Raw genomic sequence first — 25,306 nt, 5'->3', positions numbered from 1 at the left:
CCTTTTTTTTTTGGACAGAATTCTGTCACAGCCCGGGGCTGAGGCATTTCTGCTCCAGCTCTGTCACTGCCACAACAGGACAAACACATGAAAGATTTTTATTTTCTCTTGATCTTTCCTCAGAAAGCTCCCCCACCTCTGCAGCATCCTCCCTGGAGCAGCTCTATTATGTTGTATCGTGGTCTGATGATGGGAAGCAGTGTAAAAAACAAGTGAAAAACCCAACAAAACAACCCCAAAAATGAACCTCCAAGCCAGAACAATAACCACATGGCAGCACAATAACCTTGGAAACTTTTATTCATGTTGTTAAACCGAATTAACAGGTTTAACAGAATTAGAGCATTTCCTTGCAAACACAGGAATGAAAATGCAGAACTTGACAGAGCCAGAAGTGCAAAACCAGCTCAAACCCCAGTGTTTGTCAGGGAACAGGACACCCTTCACTCCTGCTCCCTGAACAGCATTTACCACAAGAAAGTGTTAAATATTAAATTGCTGTAACCATCAAAATTTTAATCCAAAATAAATTCTATCCAGAGATTTTTTTTTAATGAGATCTACCAAAATTGTGTTGAATTAAATAAACATCAGGTATCTTCATAACAACCACTTTTTTTTTTTTTTTCCACATTCTTGTCTGGCAGGGAATATACTGCTGCACTTGCAGTCTCTGGAGAACACTGCCTTTTCCTCATTAGCTTTTTGCACAGCAATTAATCCCTTTAATCAGTCAAATCAGTTCAACACTAGATCACAAAAGCACTAAGTAAAGAGAAAACAAGAAATTACCTTGTTAAATTTAATGAGCAAGGAAAAACAGACACTACATGGGCTGTAACACTCCAGCATGGAAACATTTCAGTGCCTGAGCAGCACCAGCAGCCCACAGAATTACAATCATTTTGTCTTTAATCAGAAAACTGCATAATGCAACAGAGCAAGAAATTCTTTAGCTTATGAAAATGTGCATGTGCAGAAAGAAAAGGCAGCTTGATAAGGATGTGAGAGTGAAAAACATTTCACTTCTGCAACACTGACACTGCCTGTGCCTGCAACAATGGCATCAAACCAGTACAAACCATATCAGAACACAGAACATCAGATTTTCTTCTCTACTTGCTGCTGCTGTTCAAGGAATTCTGAGGTTTATGTGGCCAAAAAGGAGCTGTAATTCAGACTAAACACTGTGCAAGCAGGTGATGTGTGGAATTTATTCACTCTGTGTTGTAATCTTGGAGAGAGCTCTCATTCAAAACAATTATCCTGCATGGGACAAAAAAAAAAAAGGAGGAAAGAAAGGGTTATGCAGGTTTGGGTTTTTTTATATATAAACTACAGGATGAAGGGCATGGGATTTCACAGTGCCTCCTTTTCATGGAAAAAAGGAATGCAGCTCATGCCACAGATTCCTACCACAGTTCCAGTTTCACTCCCAGAGTCTCACCTGAAGGGTGGAGCTGGAGCCAGCTGCTGCTGGGGGTGGGATTTCTGATCCTTGGGGTGCTCATCTATAAAAAACAGGGAAATCCAGCTCAGAACATAAAGCCACACAGCACTGCAGGGGCACCAAGTGCATCGAGTGCTGCAGGTTTCCCTGCTTGATTCACTCAGGCACTTTTGGAATCAGAACCCAGCCCCAGATCACCCAGGACCCTCGTGGGGATCCAAACCAATCCTGATTTGAGTCCCTGAATCCCAATCCCAGCCCAGTTGTGGAGCTCTGACAGAAAGCAGGGGCACAGCTGCCAGTGCTGGGCAGTGACAAGCACAGTGATGTCACCCCCAGGCTTCTACAGTTCAAAATTACCATCAGCACTTCCAAAAGTAGCCAGAGATTTGGGACATTTCAAACTTTGGGTGCAGCCAGCAGCTCTACAAAGAGCACCTGCTGAAATTCCTGGTGCTCTGCCTCCAGCACAGGCTCCTCTCTCCTCTGCTCCATTCTTCCTTCCAGCATCCTCTGGATCCTGCAGGCTGGCAGCCCTTGAATGACAGAGTTTTGTGTGTCATCCCCATTTCTTTTAAAAACAGGATGAAACAAGAAAATTCTGATGCCAAACACGAGAATGTCTCAAGTTCCTTAGTGAGGCAGAACTGAGGGGCAGAAGATGAGCACTCACTGTGGAGTTGTTCAGAGTTACTGGGCTCTGATCTTTAGTTCTAAGAGGAAAAAAAGTTATTTGGGAAATGAATCTTCTCCTTAAAATGATGTTTCAATTACTTCTGCCATGCTCTTCAAATTTCCTAATACACTGCCATGAAAGCACAATCATTTCCACAAACTTTTCTTTATAAAAAGCTTTCATGATCCTGTTCTCTTAATGCACTTTCTCTCTGTCTCAAAAAATTCCCCCATTCTGTCAAATTATCTCTGATTTCTATGAAATCAGCACTGCCTTCCAAGCCTGTTGAAGTATTTGCTTTCCACCTACGGGAAGTTGTATTAACAAAACATTCTTTTCTCTCTCAATTTAGGAGGAGAGTTCACATTGATGGCTCCAGGCAAGTTCCCTGACACTCCACTCCCTAAGGAGTCACAGCCCATTTTCTGAAAATCCCTGCACAGCTCTGCACACACCACACAAAACAAACCCTTGAACACAAATATAAATTATCAGCTCACCCAAGAGTGTGCCCCTGAGGTTGCTCTTGGATCTCCTCATCTCCAGGAACTGCATGGAGCATTCTTTCCAAAACATCATCCAGACTGGAGTGAGCTCTGTTAAATAAAAGATTTCAAAGGGATGGTGACAAGGTTCATGCAGCAAATTTCCAAATAAAACAGTTATAAGGGTATTTACAATTTTCTGTAATTTGAACCTTGTTAAAATTCTAAGTCTTTGTAACTCGAAGCCAAACGTGCCTTCCCATCCTTTTTCATACCTTTCTGTATCCTCTGCTAGATTAAATGACTCCTCAGTCCATAAACTCTGATTTGTCTTCTCATTTCTCTCAGATTCTTTTTCTGACTCTCTATTTTCCATTTTAACTTGATCAAGAGCTATTCACATAAACAGCAAGATTTTAGTATCAAAGGAAGATAACAAAGACATTAAAATGTTGTTTTCTTTGCTGTACTTGGGAAATTTCCAGGTGCCCACTTCTCAATCACTCTTCCCTCAGTGCTCTGATTTTCTACCAGATGTACAAATTCCCATTATTTGCAGTCAAAGGTGACCAGCAGCAAGGCCCAGATAAATATTTCACTCCAACACATTTCCAAATTCACAGGACCCAACGTTTTGTTTCCCACTGAAATGAAAAATGCATGTGGAAATGAATCTTTAATCTTTCCCCTTCCAATCCCAGATATGGGAGAGAAATCCAAAGGAAACCTGAGGATGTCAGCTTGGTTTGCCTATTTATCAAAATTCAGTGGTTTCCCCTCAAAGATTTATCAGGCAAGTTCAGTTCCCCACAGAAATCAGGGTTGGGGTTGGGTTTAGGGTCCCTACAGCTCCAGGGCCACTGGGGCTGGGAAGGGCATCCCATGGTGAATTTTCTGATTTGGAAATTCATGGTGATGGGCTTAAACTTGGGGAATATTTCAGCCCCTTCTGCTGGGCTGTGATAAGCAGGAAGCACAAGAAATGGGAGTCTGAAATAGCTGTGCTTTATGCAAATGCAAGAAAACCACAGTGATTGAGCAGCCAGCAATAGCCTGCTGCAGTCCTCTCCCCCTAAAAACAAGAAGCTCCAATGAACTTCCATCCCTCAGGAAAAGATTTAACAAAGCTGTAGGATAACCAAACGTGTGCCAGCATCATTCTCAAGTGACTGTGCTATTTAGCTTTTTACAGACTTAACTCATGTTCTGCTTTTTTTTTTTTTGCCTTTTTTGTCTCTCTCTTTTTTTTTTTTTTTTTTTTTTTCTGCTGCTCACTTTGTGACTCACTGGAGGAAGAAAAAAGCACAGCCTATAAACATTTAGGTTTTCTGCTCCTCTGACACGACTTGTTGTACATCTAAAAATGATTCCCACTTAGCACCATTTGCATTTGCAGCAGCACAAAGATTCACCACTCTGCTGTCTTTGTAACAGAGCAGGAAATACAATATTCATTACCCCAGTGGAAGCTATTTTCTTACTCTGTGAAATCAGAGGCATTATTTCATGCTGGAGAATTAGGAACATTAACAGGTAGGGTGCCCTGGCCACTTTCTGAACTGAATCACCCTCTCAGAATGGAAACTTCAATGGGTTTGACATCACCTGCCCACCACCCCTGCTCCTGTGGGTGTTGTCACCTGTGTTTGAACACAGCACAAGCTGCAGTGACATAATAAAAGCAAAAAAAAAATATTAATTCTCATGGTTAGACCTGCAAACCTCCCACAGCAGCTCCCCGTGGATTTTGGAGGGAACACACAGGGAAAGGCAGCAAACACTGGTGGGGGCACCCAGCTAAAAATTGCAGTAGATTGTTCCAGCTGAACACACCGTGGTGAGGACTCAGAGGTATTTTGCAGCAAGGCAAAAGGAATTTTTCTATTTTTAATCTCTACACTGGGACTGTTAGCAACAAACCATTCACTTGCACTCCAGAGTCTTGCAATGCCATCCCTTCCAAGCCTGCAGTGATGGAATCTTCCTCCTTTAAGTGTTCTGTTAAAAACACCATTATTTCCATGTTGATCTATGTTGACTGTACACTGAAGTACCATATAACTTTATCCATCCAAGCCTAGAGGAAAACCTGTACATGATTTATAATTATTTTATATATTAACCATCATTAATGGCATCACTGATGATGCCAATCCCCACAGGTTCTTGTTCTGGTGAATAAGGAAATAAGGTCAGGATGGACATTTTAATTATCCCAGTGTCTGGTGTTAATTTAGGAAGAGCTTAATGATGGATAAGCAAAGCAAACTCTTCTCCAACACCCTCCCAGTGAAAACCACGCAGAGTTTTTACAATTTCTGACTGGAGATGTGTGTGAACACAAGAAGAAATGTAAATCACTGAGCTCTGTACAGGCACCTGGGGGGTGCAGCTGCCTCCTCTAATGGGGAACAAGAATTGCTTCAGGATACCTTTGAAAAATTCAGTGTACACCAAATTCTGGGTTAAACTCCACCTGCACTCAGTGTGCTGTCAGCAGCAGCAAGGAACCACTCAGAGAAATGCAGAGCTTCAAGAAGTGCCAGTTATTTCAGCTCTTGATGCCCAATTTCCTCATCATTGACTGCAACTAATTTGGAAGCTCTGGAGTATTTTGGCAGAGAATGGTTTGGGAGAAATCCTGCCTGGGCACAGCTGGAAAAGCTCCCAGTGTTTGGGGTGAAGTGCCTCTTACCAATTTCATCCAGCAGCTCTTGGGCTGGTGGAGGCAGCTCATCAATGGAGGGGGGAGATGCCTCTGAGAGTGCTGAGACAGAGAAAAAAAAAATTCTAGTTAATTAGCAGTGATTAATCCTTAATAACTGTGACATAGGCTTACACTCTGATAGCATCTTGCTTACATATTTCATTTAACACCCTGCACGAGCCTGGCTCATTCACGTTTTATCAAATTTCCCTAAATAATTCCATAATGGAAAAATCATTTTGAGCCAGACTTGCACGTTCAGCTCTCAATGCTCTATCAGGAATGTGAGGCCAGTAATATTTACACTTCAAACAGAGGCTGATTTAGAGGTCAGAGTTCTCAGTCTGCAGGTGCAAACACAAAATCCATAACCTAATTAGCACCAGCAGCACATGGTCGAGTGCAAAGCTATTTATCCCTCTAAAATGAGACATCCAGGAGCAAAAAAAAAAAAAAAAAGAAAGGGGGGGGAAGGAAAAATAATTAATAGACTGCTAAATTTCCTTTCAAATCAGTTTCTCTGTTTATTGAACAATTTATTTTGTCAGGGGATGGGATAAAAGACTTACCAGGTGCCTGCCTGCTGCTTCTCAGGGATGAAGCAACTGGTGGCAACCCAACCTGTGGGAGATCAAACAGAATGAAACACAAGAAGCTGAACTGAAAAACTGCTCATCTTCAATCTCCCCTTCAACATCCTAAATCCAAAATGAGGTGGAACTTTCAATTAAAGCCTGAGCTGATCATTAAATTTTAAACTAAGATTTTCAATCAGTTCAGAATATGAAAAGAGAGTAAGATTGATGTGTCAAAATTTTTGCTCAGGCTGCTGTGCACTCATATTTTAGCTGTGAGACAGCAGCAGCTACATAATCTTAATTTCAACACTCTGAATGGACAATTGGATGGGAATTTTCTGACTGCACACTTCCAAGCTTTCTTCAGTTCCCATTTTCTGCTTGGAATCTTTCATTATTAAAGCCAGGCACATCTGTTCATCAGAAGAGCTCCCCAAAATTAAGAATTTTGTAACCAGAGGCAAATCCCCACTGCCCTCAAAATGGAAACATCCACTTAATTCTAGAGGAAGATTTTGGACAAGAAGTGACAGCATCAGCAGAGCCACTCAGACCAACTCTGCCCTGTAAATGAATTTAATCAATTCCAAGTGTTCTGGCACAGGAGCAGCACAGCACAGACCTCTACTTGCATTTCTTTTCAGTTTAAAATATTTTTAAGGAGCATTAAAAGAATATTAAAACCAACTGCTGGCATAAGTTATTTTTGGACTTACAGGCTCTTTCAGTCCAAATGGGCAAACCCTTGGAGCCACCACTGGAATTTCCATGCTCCTCTCCCCTTCACAGGCTGTGGTGAAAGTCCTGAACACTGTGGAGGTCTCATGAGAGCCACAAAAAGAAGAATCTGAAGAAAATTCATGGCAGTGTTTGTATTTCCCAAAGGCTAATGGCAATCTTTCCTCTAGAATAAAAAAAAAAAAAAAAAAAGAAAAAGAAACAGGGGAAAAAAAAAAAGGACAGCAAAGCTGGAGAATTATTTTTGGAATTTTTATATCTTTATCACATTTCAACAAAAGCAGAAAAAAGTTGGAAAGGAACCTGCACAAGAAACTCTTGAGAAACTGTTACCCATAAAAGACCAAACTGATAACCCAGGAGCTCCAGCTCAGACAAAACTTTGCCAACTGAGAAATTCCAGCCACTGTATTACACAAATTAATGAAATGTTAATTCATTGCTCTTGAGCACTCTGGTTCAGCAAACATTTATCATATTATTTAACTTGTTATCAACACTCAAACCAGACTGAGTGTGATTAAATTGCCTTTAAAATGCTAAAATCCACATGAATCAGTTCACATTTAAATCAGTTAATTTCTGATTTTATGAAGGCTGCCCATATCCCCCAGACACCTTTCAGGCAGTGCCTTTTTCAGCTGTTTCCCTGTAAATCCTCCTTTAATTCTGTGTCTTTGGACAATGAGATTTCAAACAAGAGGAGTAACAGCATTTCTGGTGGCTGCTCACTGCCAGCCTGACATTTCTGCTCTCAGTGGAGCATCCACGATTCACCTCGATGCTTTTCACATCAAAAAAAAAAAAAAAATCCTGGCAGAAAGGTGTGGCTGGCACAGAGAGGAGAAATCATTACCTGGGGATTTTCTTTTCCCCCCCTCCCTGCATTACCTGAACCCAGGGGGGTGCTGACACTGCTGGGAGCGTGGCTCAGCCGAGGTGTTCTACACTCCACTCCCCTCTGCAAGGTCTGCTCACAGGGGATGCTGGACAAATCCTGAATATCTGCCACTGATCTGAGTTATTGAGAGATGTTCTGACAGTTAGAATAGTCACTCCCTGCCCCTGTGAATCTCCACATCCTATTTTTCGGCGTCGTGAAATTTTAATTTTTGTGCAGTCTCCTCTAGCTCATTGGAATGGGGGGGGGGGGGGGATGTTCCCTTTGAAACTTCCCACAGGAATCTGGCAAGGCCCAAAATCACCATCCCCAGGAATGTTACAGAGGCAAAATAAGGTTAATTATTTGCTTCCCCTTCCTTTCCAGGGTTTCTGAAATAATCCTGCTATAAAACCAGCTCAGGAAGCTGCTTCCAAAAAGGGCAGGAACTCCAAATGTGAACCAAAAGGTAGAAAAAATTCCCCAAAGCCAAGGGAAAACCTCAAGCGTTAACAGAAATGAATGAGCCATTAATTAAGACTAAATGTAGGTCTTGGGAGTAATTAAAAGATTGGCTCTGATGAACTGAGGCTGCTGAAGATCTGCACAGGCACTGACACACACACCCCCAAGAGAAAAAAAATTAAATCTAAATTGATCAAATTTTGGGGTGACACACCCTGGATTACATTGTCCTCAAAGGCCACGAAAAGAACCTCCTGTAAATCAGTAATTTTATGCAAATCTCCATTAGCTATAAAAATTAATTAATTTCATTAGTTGAGTCACAAACATATTCTGCTGCTTTTTTTTCCCCCCCTTGAAAATCACAGGACTATTTCTGTAATAAAATTTATTTGGCTCCACACGAACCATTTGCTCTTTAAAGTGATTTTATTTCCCCTGTGCCATATGGAGAGAAGAAACGAGGAATCCTCACACTTTTATTGGGAAGAAACACACCCAGATTAACACCAAGTTAATTACTTCTGAATATGAAAATATTTCCAACTCTTTTACACCAATCTCACAACTTTGCACAGGAAAATATTCTCAATAGTCTGGGGAATTTTCTCTCATCTCCCTGTCTTGCACCAACACAAAATTTTGTAGTTAATGACCAATTTGCTGAAGTTTTGCTGTAAAATGTGGCTCTTACACATCTTTTTCTTGGCATTCCTCCTGTGGCTCCCACAGAATTGCTTCTCGTGCTGCATCCACCCTGAAATGAGGGAGGAAAGGTCAAATTCACCCCCAGAAATTATGGAAAGAGAAGGATTTGGTTTCCTTTCTCTCAGGAAGTTGAAGCACTACCTTCTCTCTGAGGTGAGACTGCAGCTCACAAACACCTTAAAAACCTTAGAAATTGGAGACTGGTAGGAGAAAAATGTCATTTTGAACAGATTAAGGATTTGTTAAAACTTCTAACTGATGTTTGCAGCTCCAGAACAAAACTGAAATGAAATAAAAGAAATCAAAACCTCGGAATGCACACCACTGCACTGTTCCACCACGAAATTCCATTCTTTCATCATCCCTTGGTCCCAGGCTGTGACACTCGAGGTCAATGAGGCTCAGAGAGCAACATCCCCTCTGTGCTGCTGCCAAAATTCCCGAAGTGAAGGGAGCAACCAAAACCATTCTTTTTTTTAATCCCAAACCCAAGATTTTCAGTGCTGGTGCCTCCCTTTGGGCCAGGGAATTCAGCTCCTGTGTGGGGAGGAGGGAGCCCAGCCCTGACACCCACAGAGCTCCAGCCAACTTCTCCCCAATGCTGGCAAAATAGAAATTTATTAATTTTTTTTCTTAATATTTTAAAACCTCTCCTGAGGACAAAAAAACTCCTCCTGGTTTTCAGAGAAGAGCCAAAGCTCCAAGAGTTCAGAGATTGCCAAATCTGATTTTACCCCCAGTGAACATTCCTGGGCTGATGCCATTGGAAAAGGCAGGATCTTCATGGCACTTGTGCTCCAAAAACAAAGCACAACAAAATTAAAGCAGACGACTGAAGCCTTAATTTGAATTATCTTTGCTCTGTTTCAGGCTGTGGTTTATCAGTGGAAAAGGAATTGTGATATGTACATGGCTTTTTTTTTTTTTTTTTTCCTATCTCAGCTCCCTCATTAAGGCAAAAAAAACCCCACCAAACTCTGCAAAAGACAAAACCCCCTGAGACCTGTGAAAAGCCCTTTTTGTATTTTCTTAGCAAGGAGCTGAGTTATGTAGATAAATCATTAAAAACCACCACTGGCACCTTATTTGAATATTAGATATATAAGCAGAATTAATGAAGAGAGCACATTTTAAAACCTAATTTATGCCTGAAGGAACAATGAGTTTTTTTCTACCTGGCTCCAGGCATTTGGCCCAGCTGATTCACTCCCAGCTTGTTGCTGCCACAGCTCTGTGGTGCTGTGCTGCACAACAGTATTTTTCCTCCTGAATACAAATAACAAATGTTCCCTGTTATTGGCTTTTGCAAGTACAAAAGAAAACAATGCAACTCATTGAACAGGAAATTGTGACTTTATTAAATTTTTTTTTTTTTTTTTAATTTTTTTTTTGTTTGTTTTTTTTTGCCTGAGTTCTCGTGACCTTTGTTGTTATGGAGAGACAAATGTGTTTTAAAGATGCATTTTCATAAACATGGCACAGCTGCCAGACAGGCACTGAAGCACTGGGGAATATCACAACATTTACAAAATTGAGCTAAAAGAGACAACAGAGTAAGGAAACAATGATTCTTCCATTATTCTGCACACGCTCTCTGTCAGCTCCCACTGTTTTTAAGCTCAAGATCCTCCCAGCAATGAGAATATTAATGTGTAAATACAACTCTAATTCAGTTTCCAGCACCACAGCAAGTTGCATAAAAAGATTAAACTTAGCCCCAGGGTAAAAATAAAACATGTTTCAAACAAGTTTTTGTTTTGGCTTTTTAACTGAAATACAAGTGCATAAACACTGAATATGGAATGATTTCTGCAAGTGTCCTGAACTCTCCCAAAAAATAATGAGGAATGAGAGATCAACTGAGCCTGGAGAATGAAGGTCCAGCCTTGTGACAGGAGAGCTGCTGGCAAAAATATCAACAGAACAACAACTCTGTGTGCCTGACTCGAAGTGATTCAAGAAAAAGAACATTTACCTGGAGCCTGAATTCCTGATGCTGCATCTCCAGGTGATTTCTGTAAAAATCCTGCACAAACTTCTTCTGCTTTGCCCTCAGCGTTTGAGGTCTGAAAAGGGGGGGGGGAAAATAAATTAATTCCATTTTTGCCAGAGCAGCTGCAAAGGGCAGGATAACCCTCCCAGGATGATGTTCCCAATAATGAGAGTGGAGAGAGAAACTCTCCAGAAACTCATCAGCAAACAGCCCAGACTGGATTTAACAGTCAAATAAACAAGTTTTGCATCTTCCAGAAATTAATGAAGATTAATTTGCTTACTCTTACCTAAATCTTTATTTGCAGGTACTATTCCAAAAGAAAAGAATAAAAAAAACCCCAAAAAACTCAAATTTTCCACAGCTCTCTTCAAATCAAATGGGAGCACAATTAAACCACATGTTGTGTAATTTATGTCGAAAAAATGTTATTTTTACCTCCGGTTCTGACCTTCCCTCAAGAGCAGGAGGAAGGAAATAATCAGGAGTGAAGAATTCTTCAGTCACATCAGGAGGTGAATTAAGGGAACAATGCAATTCCCCTGAATGTCCCTGTGAAAGACATCATCACCTGAGATAATCCCACTCTCTATTAATCAAAAATACATATTTCAGCCAATTAAAAAACACTGACATTCTGAAATTCTATTTAATTTGTTCACTGGCTTTCAACCCACCTCCTGCTCCTAGCATTACCTTGGTGGTTTCTAAAACAAAATAAAAAAAAATAAAAAATAAAAAAAAAAAAAAAAAAAAAAAAAAAAATCAGCCCAGGCTAAACTTTTCCACGGAGAAGCAGCTGCCACCGAATTCCTTGGATTTCTGTACATACTCCAGAGAGATCCTGAGCTTGCTGGGGAAGGACTGAACTCTCAGGAATGGCTGCTCCAGACTCTGCTTGCTCATCTGGGGATTGGCAGCTGCTCCCTAGGATGGCAGAATAGAACAAAATTGTTAAGCATTTAAAAAAAAAATGAAAAAAAAATGTAAATTGAGTGATCTGAGGCACTGCTGGAATATCAATGAGAGCAGACAGTGACTCTAATTGTCTGTCAGGAACACGGAGGAATAATGACATTTAAATGCTCACCTCGTTAATTAATCTAAGCAGGGAAACCTTGCCCTGTTCCTTTGCCCAGAACTTTTTCAAAAGCTTTACCCACTGAGCTGCTCCAGAAAAAGCAGCTGTGTGGTGAGACTGGAATAAATAAAAGTGTGAAAAAGCACACTTGGGGTTTGCCATGCTGATAACAATAATCAGTGATGATGAGGTGTCCAAGCTCCTTCCCTCCACCTCTTAACACCTAATACTCATCTTATCTCTATTTATGCCCATCGAGGAAGGCCTGACTTGCTCTGAGGGCAAAACTCTGGAAGATAAAATGGACAATTCTTGTAAAAAAAAAAAAAAAATTAAAAAAAAAATCACAGAAGCTGAAATCTGATTGGAAACGGAAGGAGACAAAAAGAGACAAGAGCGTTTTACTCCTCACCTGTGGAACTCGTGAGTGCAGGCTCCAGATCACTGTCCCCACTCTCAGCTCTGTCCTCAGTGCCCAGGTGCTCACCTGGCTGTCCCCCACACCTCTGCTGCTCCGGGCGCTCTGGGGCTCTGGCAGGGACACGCTGGGAGCTTTCCCTGACACTTTCTGCTTCACTTTCAGACGTGCAGTCACCGGCAGGGAAAGGAGAGCTGAGCCCCAGCTGTCCCGAGGCCACTCTTCTGGCCATCTGCTTGACTTCAGCTGCACAAAAAGAACAAAATCACCTCTTTACACCACACAGAATCTGCACCTTCAAAGCATCCCCCCCCGTGTTTCATTGTGCCTGCAGGCTTGGAAGTGCTGAGGTTAGAGCTGGTAGCACAGCATTTGTCATGGAAAGAGCTGAACACTTCCTTCCATTTTAAATAAAGCTTAAAACCTGCAGGAATTGATATGGAAAAATCTCTACACGAACAGGTTTTGTCCGTTTGATTCTCTATTATCCATGCCTGTGCTGCCATCCACTGGGCACTGCCATCCCTGCCTTTCCTGAATCCACACACTGTCCAAAACCAGGCTAGAAATTCCTTCAGCTCCACAAACCAAACCTAACAATACATACAAACATAACCAAACATAAACTCAACGTGCCTGGGATGATTTTATGCCCGGGATGTGCAAGACAAGGGATCCCACTCACTTGGTTTCCATCCCAGAATAACCTCACAGAGCTTCAGCAAGAGACAGAAACCTTTCCTTGTGTGTTGAGTTCAATGCACTGCACTGCAGCAACATTTCTGATATTAATGCTGAGCTAACACTGATTTAGCACTGGTTTAACACTGATTTAACACTATTTAACACTGATTTAATACAGATTTAACACTGGTTTAACACTGGTTTACTCACTCCTCCATCCCAACTGCATCACCCTCCTCTTCTCACAGTTTTTTTTGCTGCAGAATTCAGCCCTTGGTTTTGAATGGCACCTGCAATAAATGATTATGAAATGCACAAATTATTTTAGAGCACGAGCATATTGTGTCAAGTATTCCCCAGCCAGGAAAAGGCTCCAAGTTGTTTTAACATTAATTAGAGCACGTGTGCTCTCAGCCTTTTAACAAGCCAGCAGAACCAGCAGATTGAGCTGCCAGGAGCTTGGAAAGCACACACAATTATTGAGGTCTATTCTAGACGAACCAGACAAGCTGTACATTCAACTCTGCATCTCAGAGCTGTCAGATGCTGCAGCTCCAAAACCATGGATGATGTGGGGATTGTTTTATTGAGGTCGTGATCACAATTTCAGACCTGGACAACAAAAACTCTCCCACCAGGGTTCACTCCCACACCTTCACTGGCCATGTCAGCACCTGGAATGTTTCTGCTCTGACCTTTACCAACAGGTCTTTCTGATCCAAATGGATTCATTTTAAAACTGCCACAGTTTTCCTCATTTGACCAAACACTGAAAGAAGTGTCTGTCCCTCTCTTTCCAACATGAATCAGCACAAGTTTGGCCAGGTAATTTCAACACGTGCTTTCCATTCGTGCTTAAAAACACAAAGAGATGACATGAGAAGTTTTCTACTGGGAAACCACCTTCATTAATATCTCCCCAGATTGCTCTCCTTAGGCTCTGGTGCAGTTTTGGACCACTGACCTCCATCCCAGCATGTGAAATCTTTTTTTCCCACCCCTCTTTAACACCAAGTGCTGCCCTGTCACAGCAGCTCTGCAGCTGACAGTGACTCACAGCAGGCTCCTCTCTGTACAGATGGCTTCTGCTTTACTGAGAAACATTTAATGCCAGCCTTGATCCTGATGTGCCTCCTTCTGACAGTGTCTCTCTCCAGATGAAATCTGTCAGAATGAACTCTTCTATGAATAAGATCAAAACTCACCACTTCTCCCCTTCCCTTCTTGCTGCAGGATGTGAATCAGCTCCTCTCTGACACTGCAAGTTGAACTTTTTTTGGCATCTCACAGACACGTGTGGGAGGAAATGCTGAAACGAGTCCAACAAGCCATGATTCAGCACACACTGGGCATTCTGCTAATTACTGCCTGAGCTGTCTGGGAGGCAGCCTAAGAACAGGACAGCACAAACTTTATTCCCTGAGTTCTGTTTCAGCTGCTCTGCTCTGCAGAAAGGATGACAACTCCAGGCTCGGCCTAACAAAAACTCTGCCCTGGATTTATAGCAGGTTTCAGGTGCAGGCAGGCAATCAAAACATGCAGCTTGCAGGGGGATGAGTGGACCTGAATGACTCAAGATTATCCCCACAGGAGATATGTACTTGAATTTCTCTCCTTCTTTTTGGTCCATGTATTTAATAATGAAAGTGATCCAGAGGCCCTTCCAATAACAGCCTAGGCCTCAACACAAACAAAAATATTTCTCCACTGGCCTTCTCCCTGAGAGTCCCATCTCCATTCTAGTGCAGGATTTGGATTTTAACCCCAGCCTGGGCCACTGGATCAGTGTTGTCCTGGGAGGACCGGAGGGAAAGAGGAAATAAAACAACTGCACTGCTGAGCAGTTTTCATTCCTGTACATAATGCACATGGATACATTTTAAAGGCCAGATTCATCCCTCCTCTTGGACACCACCCATCCCTGCATCTCTTTAGCTGCTAAGGAGCACAGAAATGATAACCAGGCCCTTGCTCAGCACTTTACCTCCTGGTTTAGGCTCACTTCACCACCCAGGCCTTTGCAGCCCGGATCACGATGGTTGGTTGCAATTTTGCTCTTCCACTTCTCATTTTGAATTGCTTCTCTTTCCTTGGCTCTCTTGGGAACAGCCTGGAAATTGTCTCTACCTGGTGCCTGGCTCGTTATTGATGGTGGAATGTAGTCCCTGGATGGTGGAGCTACAGCCTTGTGTAAAAAAATACCAACTCCAGAAAAAGCCTTATTGGTATTTTGGGAAGCAGCATCAGACCCATTCCAGTGTCTTCCCTGAGAACTTTCTTTAGGAAGCAGATTCATCCTGAATTCCTGGATCAGCTTCTTCTGCCTTCCCATGGCCTTCAGCCTGTCCAGTTTATCCTGAGTCCTGCTCAGGGAATCTCCAGCCTGCTGCAGCATGCTCTGCATGATCTTGATGTTCAGGGCACATTTGCTGATGTGCTGCTCGCTCTGGGAAGGGCTGCTCAGCCTCCTGCCAGCACCTGCTCTCACCTGGGACAGGGCAGAGGCTTCTCCCACCCTTTCCTCTTCTTCCTCCTCCTCTTCATCTCCAGAGAATCCCGTGCTGGACCCCAAGGATTCTTCCTCTTCCTCCTCCGCCTCCTCCTCCTCCTCCTCCTCCCCCCCCTCCCACAGGCTCTCATCTTCCTTTTGCTCCCTTTCTGCATCCTTTAGAGCTCGACCCAATCCATGTCCTCCATCCAGGAAGTCTTGGGGACCTTCAGGGTAACTGGTTAGGATTTCATTCATCTCAAAGCTGCACAGGCTCCCATCCACATCACTCTCACTGCAGTGGGAAGCTCCAGTCTGGAGTTCAGAGGAGGCATCAGGACTCTGGTCCTGGGCACCTGGCTCTGCACTGGCTGCTGCCTCCTCCACCACCAAAGCACTGCTCTCCTTGGGGAAAGCAGAGTCCTGGGGGGCAGAAAAGCCACCTGAAAAAAAATCAATTTGAGACATTACATCATTTCTCCAGAAATCCCACAGCCACGCTGCTGTTGCACATTGAGGAGTGAATTCTGGAAATTTAGAAATTCCACGAGCAGCATTTGACACCTCTGCTGGAAAACTGTGCCTGAACAAAACAGATTTCGATTCTTGATTAACAATTAAGTGGTTGCTAAAATCCAAAGCCAGCTATTTTCAACTTCCATCATAAAATCTGTGGGTGCTCCCATTTTAATGATTTATGTCAGATTGTTGAGGAGCACATGAGGGACACAGTGACATCCTGCTCCAAAAAACTCACCAGCCCTGCTGATCTCCTTTTCCTGGATCTCCACTGCTCTCTTCTTGAAGCTAAAAGCTGATGCCCAGCAGATGTTCACATCTGCAAGGACAGCAGATCTCTGTGCTTTGGATATTCCACCTTCAGACTTCACCAAGTCCTGTAAAATAAAACAAAACAAAACGAAACAAACAAAAAATGGAATAAAATAAAATTGTATTTGGCAGTTCTGTGTCTCTGCCTGCTCTTCTAAAGGTGCTGGAAATCACCTTTAAGTCCTTTTTCAGGATATATTGAATATCCTGGAGTTTCATGGAGCGTTTCCTCTGTTTGGGTTCCAGCCCTGACTTGACAACATCATAATAGATCAGGGGGAGCCTGGCATCTGCCTCCAGCTGCTCCCCTGAAAGGATGAGATCTTTTATAGCTGAGTCTTCCACACCTTTCCAGGGAGGGCTCTCTGCAAGACACAAGCACAGACTTTATGCAACCAGTATATTAATGTTAATGGAAATTAAAAAAAAAAAAAAAAAATTAAAAATCACATTATTCCCTGTCCATTCCCTAATTTACAACTCAAAACAAGCACTGGCATCTCTTCCCTGTCTTATTCCAACACTGGGTGCTTTCAAGGGAGCTGACAGAAATATCTAGAGCAGAGTGACACTGCAAACAACCCTGCTTTGGATTCTTCATTGGGATTAATTTTTCGAGTAATTGTTTATCCCATTTCACTGTCAGAATAGTCAAAGTGAATTACAGAACAGACAGTGTCTGTAATAACAGCAGCAACACAATACAAGAACAGAGTCACAACAACTTATCTCTAAGTTCTCACAGAGATCAAAACCATGAAAGCTGCACAAGCTTGTTTTGAACACTGAAAAGACTTAATTGAATGTTTTGCTGTGCTGGTAGGAAGAAGAAAAATAATCAGCAGAAAACAACTGTATTTCTCCCATATCCACCATTAATTTTATCCTTTAGCCACACAATTTCAAGTTTTCTGATCACATTTTATAGATGTTTCCAGTAATCTTTCTATTGTCATTAATTTCTGGTTTTTTGGGGTTCATTTTTGAAGTTAAACCCTGGGAGCATTCACCTGTCAGGGTCTCCTGCAGCACTGCACAGAAGCTGTAAACATCAGAGGTGAGTGTGGCAGGTTTCTCCAGGATGATTTCAGGGGAACACCAGCGGAACAGCTGGGCTGGGACAGGAATTCGGGTCAGGTCACTGTGCTCTCCACTGTCCCTGCTGCAAAAAGGGGAAAAAATTGTAAATCAGGATATGTAACATATTCAGGAATTAAATATAGTGTGCTCCAGCTTTTAGTTTAGAACACGTCTGCAAATGGAAATGTGCAGGAAATGTCTTTTGGCAAAGATTTTCTGGGGAAAGCAACACCTCCTTTAACAACTTTACAATAAAAAGAACTAAAAAAAAAAAAAAAAAAAAAGCTGAACGTTTCCCAACAGCAGCTTTACAAACAACCCTTTATCTCTAACAATGGATAAAACACAGGAAGCCTGTAAAAAAAAATTTATTTTTCCAGGTGTCTAGGGGATAATGAACTGAGATGGAAAGAAATATTCTTTGGCACTTCATTGCCATCGGTCTAACGAGGTTTTGGATGCTCAAACCCCCCCATTTCACAGCGAGCCTGAGGACGTTTCTCACCTCTCTATCATGTACTCCAGGTTGCAGAGCTTGGCCTCCCCAGGGGACACGATTTGGATGGCATAGGAGGAGAGGGAACGGTGGATGAATCCCTGCGAGTGCAGGAAACGCAGAGCATCGATGATCTGCAGCAAAATGTGCAGGATGGTCTCTGTCTGCAGCACTGGGAATTCTGCACGCTGGTGGGGGAAAAAAAAAAAAAAAAAGAACCCAAAAGCATCAAAATTTGCATGGCAGGTCTTTGAATTTGATGTGAGAGAAAAGTTGTTCTTATTTGTTATGGTTATTATTTGCTGCAGAAGGCAGCAGATGTGAAATTTATTGGAGGAAAAAGAGGAAATTCTTTTTTTTTTGTTCTCAATACCAAACCGAGTAACAGCATCTTAAAAAGAAGAGAAAATTATCAAATGACAACAATAAAACACAGATAAATTGATTTAAAAAATAAGAAAAGAACCAGAAACTTGGATTCAGATTGAAGATTTTGTCTCCTCGAGGAAAGATGTTAATCACTAAGCTTCTGATTCTACAATATAATAATTATTATTTAAAATGGAAGCATTGCAGTTACCCTTTCATGGAGGATGCTGTAGAGAGAGCCAAAGTGAACCCTCTCATAGACCAAACGAGTTTTCTCCAGGTCACTGGACAGACACACAGACATCAACTGCAGCAGGTGAGGGTGGCGGAGTTTGCTGCAAAGGGAGAGGAAAAAGCAAATTTTCAAGGCAAATCTGAGCTGGAAAGAAGGAAAAGTCCTGACCTGCTCTGTATTTTTATCAATATGGCATCAATGTTGGTTTTTCACTGGAATATATTTCAGTGTAAATCTATTTTTCACTGAAACATATTCCATTTTAAAAGATCAGGAGTAGGAAAAAAAAAAACATTTCCTGTCTGGGGAAGAAGTCCAAGCCCAGCCTAACCCTCCTGAGGTAAATGTCAGGATGGTCAGGACTGATGGAGAAATCTCTAAAGCCAGGGGTTGGAACTTGTGCTTTATTGCAAAGGGTGGGTGAAAGGGCCCTGCCTGGAGGGGTAAGAGGGTGATGTTCCCATTACAATACATTAAATCTTCTTCTGTGCTGAATATTCTAATTTTCACTCACCAATCTATCACAAGATACAAATCCCACAGCATTTACACACAGCCTACAAGAATCACTACATTACCAGACTGTGTTACACTTTACACCCTAAAAACCACTCTTTGGACCCTCTTTACCAAGCTGGTAGGGTCTTCTCTGACCTTGGACCTGTGTGCAAGCAGAGGGGATTGTTTAATCAGAAGGGGATTATTTTCAGTTGGCCATGCTATTGTTTTCTAGTTCAGTAATTAAGGTTTGGTATCCCAAAGATGCTTTCATTTCAATCTCACTTATACTTCCCATCCTCTCAAAATCTTTTGCCAGGCAATCACATTCACACGATTTTCCATTTTCATCTTCCCCAGCACCTCCCCAGGTAAAAACCCCAGTGCTCCCCTGTCCCACCTGCTGTGCTGCTGCTCTGCCAGGAGGAGATCAGCCAGGCACAGCTTCCAGCTGCTCTGCTGGGGCTGCAGCCTCAGCTCCTTCACTGTCACTCTGCTGCCTCCCCACATCAAGCTACAGGAACAAGAAGAATTTGGATCAGATCATTCCAGAAGTGGTTTTTCCTCTTTTTTTTTTTTCCCCCCCCTTCCCAGTTTTGTGGTTATTTATCAAGAGTTTTGTGGTGCCTTCCACTGTCAGGAATTGAAATTTGAGGGGTTCCTGCTCTTTCAAGCTGACAATAAATTCGTCCTGGTAAAGGTTGGTGGAGTAGGAAAGGTTCACTGCCCAAAATTCCAAAATTCCCAAGAATTCCCTTCACCAAAGGCCATCAGTGACACAAATCAGAGTTTTGGGGAGATTAAATCACCAATTTGTCAATTCTCTGTCTGCTTCTGAGACACAACCACTTCCTTACACACTATAATTAGACAATACCATATTATTGTAATTATTACCAATAATTACAACAATTACATGATACCAAAGATTTAAAATAAATGCTCAGCCTGCCCTTGCAACTCTGATTTCACCACAGGTTTGAGCAAGTGGGCTGCACACCTGGAATTTCAGAGGATATCCTGGACTAAGACTGACAAGGATTAAATGCTGAACAACACAATTTGTGCAACCCTAAATGTATTTCCCACCACAAAGGGATCAATACTGAAACACTGCTGTCAGTGATTAGCCAGAATTGGGTTAATATTGCCTGTGAGGTTTTCAGACACCAGTCTGACTCAGATATTAATCAATGAACAGCAGAAAACAAGGTGCAAGCAGGAAATAGGGAATAAATATAAACCAGATATGGAAAATAACCCAAAGCAAGCACTGGTACAACGATTTGCTGTGTGGTTGTAACAGACACTGTTGGAGTGTGAAAACAAAGAGAGAACAGAATGCAGGAGTTAAATTAAAAGTTTTTAAAGAAATTAAAATCTATTAAGCCACACAGACATGAAATAGAGGTGTAAGCTTTAGTTTTAAGTATGTAGAAATATTATTAAGTTGCATAGATATGAAGGAGAAGTAGAAATCTTAGTTTTAAGTAAGCAAAAATATGTTTTAAGTGCCTTAAAGGGCAAAAGTCTTAGAATCTAGTGTAAAAAACAAGCTTCAGTGAGAGCTCAAAAACAAAAACTTCAAAAACATAATCCTAGACATAATAAAAATATAGAAAGAATAAGAATAGGAATAGGAATGAGAATAAGAATAGGAATAAGAATAGGAATAAGAATAAGAATAAGAATAAGAATAAGAATAAGAATAAGAATAAGAATAAGAATAAGAATAAGAATAAGAATAAGAATAAGAATAAGAATATTGCTTGTATTCTCCAGATAGAACAGATAGGCTCTATGCACAAATTAGACATAAACTTTTGTATTATAAAACCAGAATTCTAATAGGTTTAGAGAAAATGCTTCAGGTTTGTGTTTTTGGCTGAGTAATTTGTAAAGAAACATCCATGTACTGGGGTGAGCTCCCTCTTCCTCCACCACCACCATCATCATCATCATCATCACCACTACCACCACTAAAAGAAGACGAAAATCTCAACAAGGCACAAAGAAAGGGTAAAATCTCTTGAATTCCACTTACTTGGTCATGGTCATGTAGGGCCCCACGGGGTAAGAAAATGTTCTTTCATCATCAGCCTGAACCACATCTTTGTCCCCAATAATTGGCAGAGAGGCCAGGTAGCCCAGGTGGCCACTGCCTGTGAGCCAGAACTGAAAGAGGGCATCAGCAAAAGGAAAATCCAACAGTCCCCAAAATCCAGCAAGCTCGTGAACAAGCTGAGTGTAAACACTGTGAGGGCAGCATCAGCTCAAACATCACCATGAAATCTGAAAAATCAGGGCCAAAATGGGAATTTCCCAGTGAAGCTGGAGAAGGGAAAGCAGAACCAATCCTTAGGAAGTCCCAGAGGTGACATCCACCAGGGATTTCTGCTGTTCCAAACCAAACCAGGACCCATTTTGTGCTCTCGGTGGGTTTTTTTTTCCCCATCTTTTCAGCAGAAATAAAAATGCACTAAAAGTTAAAAATAGCACAGGTGGGATAAGTACTGTGAGGAACAAGAAATTCTGGAAAACAAATGTTCTAATATAATTAGAAAATCCCTGCCCACAGCATCTTACCTTCCCAAAACCAAAGCTGTAAATGTTCTTGGCCACACTGGGTTGGCCTTTCAGTAATTTACCCAGAGGAATCTCAGCATTTCTAAATAACAAAAACAAAAGCAATAAGAGCAACTTATTTACTCCAAGGCTTGGATACAGAGAGAGAGACAGAAAAAAAAAAAGCAGAATTTCTGCCAGAACCCTGCATTTGACTGGTCCCATTCACATAATGTGGATGTGAAAATTCCAAATTATTGTGCAGCTCATTATAACTTTTTAGATGCACTTTTATTACATTTATTTATTTAAAGCAAGATAACCAATAATATACTTAATATATCGTATATAATATATAGTATATAATATGTAATATATAATATTTTGTATATAATACATATAATATATAATATAAAATATATAATATATAGCATATACATTGTATATCCTGCACTGTTTTTTTCTTCACAAGCCTGTATTTTTCCCAACATGTATCTGACACAAAAACTCCTGACACAGTTGGAAACACCCCCCAAAAAGATTTGCAGTGACCTTAAAAAGTCAAAAAAACCAAACTACTTCATGCTACCACTTTAATGCTACCAAAATCCAGCTTTTAATGCTGATTTCAGGAGTTTAATTAATAAAGTTTCCCTTAATACACAGATGTCTACAGGTTTCTATTTAGAACCGTCACAGCAGAAATAAAATTAATCACAGTGGACTTAAATCTGCTGGTCAAAAAGATACAATAAGTTGCTAAATAATAAAAAATGGAAGAAAAAAAAATCTCTTGTTACCCTTGGACAAGGCCACCAAACCTGGAGGGGCTGCAGATCAAGGCCTTGGAGGAGCCAATTTTCCTGAGCAGGTCAGAGGGGAAATTCCAAATGGCAGCCTGCATGTGCAGAGTGCACTGCTGGATAAATTCCAACATCTGGGCAGGAGGAGGAAGAAGGGAAAAAACCAATAAAAATAGAGCTCCAGGAGAAGAAAAACCAATTCCAAATCATAAATCAGGAAAAATAAGTGGTTACTTGCAATATAGGAATAGGTGTTTTGAGCAATGTATTAAGAGAAAAAAACGAAGAAAATCAATTACATGAAAAAGGAAGCAAAGCTGACTTCAAACAGGCGACAAAATGTGAAACTTCACCCAGACAAAATGCTAATTTCAGGATTCTTTTTAAAGAGGAGCGATGTGATAACAGGGAAAGGGAGTTTTAAATCAATATTGCAGTCAAGAATCCCACAAATACCTGAGCACTGCTCTCCTTCCTGGCTGACAAAGCCCAGCACTGGGGAGTTTTTCCCTCTTTGTCGTGGACTCGGAGATCTCCTCCTTCATCCAGTAACTTGCTGAGGATTCTCTGGTTTCCTGAAAAAGCTGCTGCATGCACTGGGGTGCTCCCATCGTAGCAGCGACTGGGGAACAGTAAAAAAAAAAATGTTCAGCATTCCTGGGATGTTAGTGTGCTCCCAAATAACGGAATAAACCATGAGAAAAAGGGAAATTATTTATCTCTGAGAAGCTTTGGTTAAAATACCAACGTGTATTTTAAGCACTTCTTCATTTACGCCTGGTGAATGTTGTGTTTTGTACTGACTGAACACACTTAAAGATTAATTTTAATTAAAAAAAAAAAAAAAAAAGGAAGTTTGATACTTAACTGATTGGCATCTGAGCCATATTCCAGCAGCACATCCACTATTTTACCCAGCCCCAGCAGTGCAGCAATGAAGAGACAGGTTTGGCCCATGGAATTCACAGCATCAACAAAAATTCCTGCAAGGAAACCCAAAATTCTGAGGTGGTGCTTGTTTTAATAAAATTTTAATAAAAGCTGGTGATTCATCATCACGGAACTGACTGCTCTGAGCTGCTGCAGATACCAAAATACAGCAGCAGAAATTGAGAGGAAAAAAAAGAGCAAATGGTATTTTTTGTGACTTTCTATAAGGGCTGAAAGCACTGCTTGTCCACGAGAATTTTTAAATAAAGGATGTGTAAGTAACAAATTGTACTTTTATGTGTTGTGTAATGCATTAGTAAGGATTTATATGTACTGTTTAATTTACAGAGATGGATGTATAAGTATAAATATATATGGAAATATATGCATATATAGATTTCCATCATCTCTGCAAGTACAAATTATGGATATATAAGTAGGTATGGAAATATATGTATATATAGTTATCCATCATCTGTATAAGTGCAAATTATGAATATATAACTAGGTATGGAAATATATGTGTATATGTAGATTTATCCATCATCTGTGTAAGTACAAATAAAGGATATATAAGAAGATATGGAAATATATGTATATATAGTTATCCATCATCTCTGTAGGCACAAATAATGGATATATAAGTAGATATGGAAATACATGTATATATAGTTATCCATCATCTGTAAAAGTGCAAATAAAGGATATATAAGTAGATATTGAAATATGTGTGTATATGTAGAGTTATCCATCATCTGTATAAAGACGAATAAAGGATATATAAGTAGAGATGGATGAGCAGCCATAACACAGAAGAACAGGGTTAATAAATAAGTGAATTATTCTTTATTAATTGGTCAGAGCACGGTGCTAATGCCGAGGTCACGGGTTCGATCCCTGCATGGGACACTGGATGGGTTCAGCTTAAGAAAAGAACTCTGTGATGCTTGTGGGTCTTCTTGCAGTGACAACGCTTTGTGATTGCAAAATTTCAAATATTCGGTTACTTATGATTTCATTCGAAATAATTAACTGCGATCTGGATGTAATTATCAATCGGGAAGATAACGAGCATGGGAGAATGGGGAGAATGATGGGTCTAAGAGTGCACCATAAGAGTAACTGGGGAAACCAATCTGTTTTTAAACAAGAATAAAAAAGGGCCACAAACCACTCAGCCCGTGTTCTCTCCCTCCCAAACCCCAACAAGGGAGCCGGGAACGGTCATCAATGGCAAGAGGCAACTGCCCAAGCAGCACCGCTCGCCCGCTTCGCGCTCAGGAGAGAACACCTCGCTCCTCCTCGTGGTTTGTGATGCCGATCAGGAGCGATCACTCTCCTCTAGTGACCAACTACAGAAATGATCCCTGAAAGTATAGTCTTAACACAACACACACCGCCGCGCACGGCCCTGCCGCGCACACCCGCACACAGCACACGGCGACCGCCCGCCACCCGCCCCGCGCGCCCCCAACGCGAGCCGGCGCGGCCCCGCCGAGTCCCCGCGGCCGCGGGAGCGCGCCCCGAGCCCCCCGGGAGCGGCCGCGCCCCACAGAAAGGCCACGCGTGGAGCGGCGGGCGGGGACGCGCACCCTTCATTTGCATGTCCTGCCCCCGATGGCCAATCACACGCGTTCCCGCTCTCGCCTCCCGCCCCCCGCGCTGCGCTGGCGCCGCTCCCATCCCGACACGGCGGCTCCGCGGGCACCCGGGCCCGGCGGCTCGCTGGCCACAACACGCTCGCCCTTCGCCCCAGTTTGCAGAGCCCATTCGCGCACCCAGGCGAGGGATTTTTGTTGCTTTATTCTGGATTGTTGCTCTATTCTATTCTCTTCTCTGTTCTACGTCGGGTTGTTCACACAAAAAGCCGGCTCCCCGATTCTCAACACTTTATACATTTTTATCCAGGCATCGGCATTCATTGCTTACAAATTGAATCGCTTTATTAATTAGTACTCAACCCCTTATTTACTAGTTGTATCTCCCGTTTCCTGTGCCGATTAGCCCGCTTGTGCTGTTCTTTCCTCCACTTAGGCCGGGGGGTTGTTCTGAATAGGTGGTCAGTGGGCCAGCGGTCGGGATGGAATGACCACTGACCTGGCGAGTGCCCGTCTCTCCGGGGATCGTGATCCCTTTTCCGTTATACAA

The 25,306-nt window shown here is 41.8% G+C and overlaps 1 protein-coding gene and 1 non-coding gene across 4 annotated transcripts in view; both read right to left on the bottom strand.

Annotated features, from left to right (window-relative positions):
- Positions 1-282: 282 nt before the first annotated feature.
- The window catches only part of TEX14 (testis expressed 14, intercellular bridge forming factor), a 32,072-nt gene continuing 7,048 nt past the window's right edge, over positions 283-25,306 (bottom strand). Inside the window, exons 2-30 of one of the 3 annotated variants that reach the window (XM_088177017.1) lie at positions 23,097-23,211; positions 22,685-22,850; positions 22,247-22,362; positions 21,447-21,528; positions 20,905-21,035; positions 19,261-19,374; positions 18,339-18,462; positions 17,768-17,946; positions 17,193-17,344; positions 16,357-16,547; positions 16,109-16,247; positions 14,848-15,794; positions 14,069-14,172; positions 13,074-13,153; positions 12,174-12,425; positions 11,513-11,607; positions 11,119-11,232; positions 10,663-10,753; positions 9,863-9,953; positions 8,674-8,736; positions 7,526-7,650; positions 6,613-6,800; positions 5,888-5,939; positions 5,307-5,378; positions 2,887-3,004; positions 2,627-2,722; positions 1,811-1,986; positions 1,448-1,511; positions 283-1,266 (exon numbers count right to left, since the gene is read on the bottom strand). In XM_088177017.1, the coding sequence (XP_088033143.1) occupies positions 1,218-1,266; positions 1,448-1,511; positions 1,811-1,986; positions 2,627-2,722; positions 2,887-3,004; positions 5,307-5,378; positions 5,888-5,939; positions 6,613-6,800; positions 7,526-7,650; positions 8,674-8,736; positions 9,863-9,953; positions 10,663-10,753; positions 11,119-11,232; positions 11,513-11,607; positions 12,174-12,425; positions 13,074-13,153; positions 14,069-14,172; positions 14,848-15,794; positions 16,109-16,247; positions 16,357-16,547; positions 17,193-17,344; positions 17,768-17,946; positions 18,339-18,462; positions 19,261-19,374; positions 20,905-21,035; positions 21,447-21,528; positions 22,247-22,362; positions 22,685-22,850; positions 23,097-23,211 (4,286 nt within the window). In that variant the 3' untranslated portion in view covers positions 283-1,217. Of the gene's footprint in view, positions 1,267-1,447; positions 1,512-1,810; positions 1,987-2,626; positions 2,723-2,886; positions 3,005-5,306; positions 5,379-5,887; positions 5,940-6,612; positions 6,801-7,525; positions 7,651-8,673; positions 8,737-9,862; positions 9,954-10,662; positions 10,754-11,118; positions 11,233-11,512; positions 11,608-12,173; positions 12,426-13,073; positions 13,154-14,068; positions 14,173-14,847; positions 15,795-16,108; positions 16,248-16,356; positions 16,548-17,192; positions 17,345-17,767; positions 17,947-18,338; positions 18,463-19,260; positions 19,375-20,904; positions 21,036-21,446; positions 21,529-22,225; positions 22,363-22,684; positions 22,851-23,096; positions 23,212-25,306 lie in introns of all 3 variants that reach the window. The other 2 variants (XR_015807916.1, XM_088177018.1) reach the window with 2 other exon arrangements.
- On the bottom strand, positions 24,328-24,541 carry LOC148221486 (small nucleolar RNA U3). The gene has a single exon (XR_015808016.1). It is a non-coding gene; the product is annotated as a small nucleolar RNA U3 (small nucleolar RNA).

Source organism: Sturnus vulgaris, chromosome 21 (genome assembly GCF_052056855.1).
Source record: "Sturnus vulgaris isolate bStuVul1 chromosome 21, bStuVul1.hap1, whole genome shotgun sequence".
Lineage (NCBI taxonomy): Eukaryota > Metazoa > Chordata > Aves > Passeriformes > Sturnidae > Sturnus > Sturnus vulgaris.
This window is presented reverse-complemented; position numbering and strand designations above follow the sequence as displayed.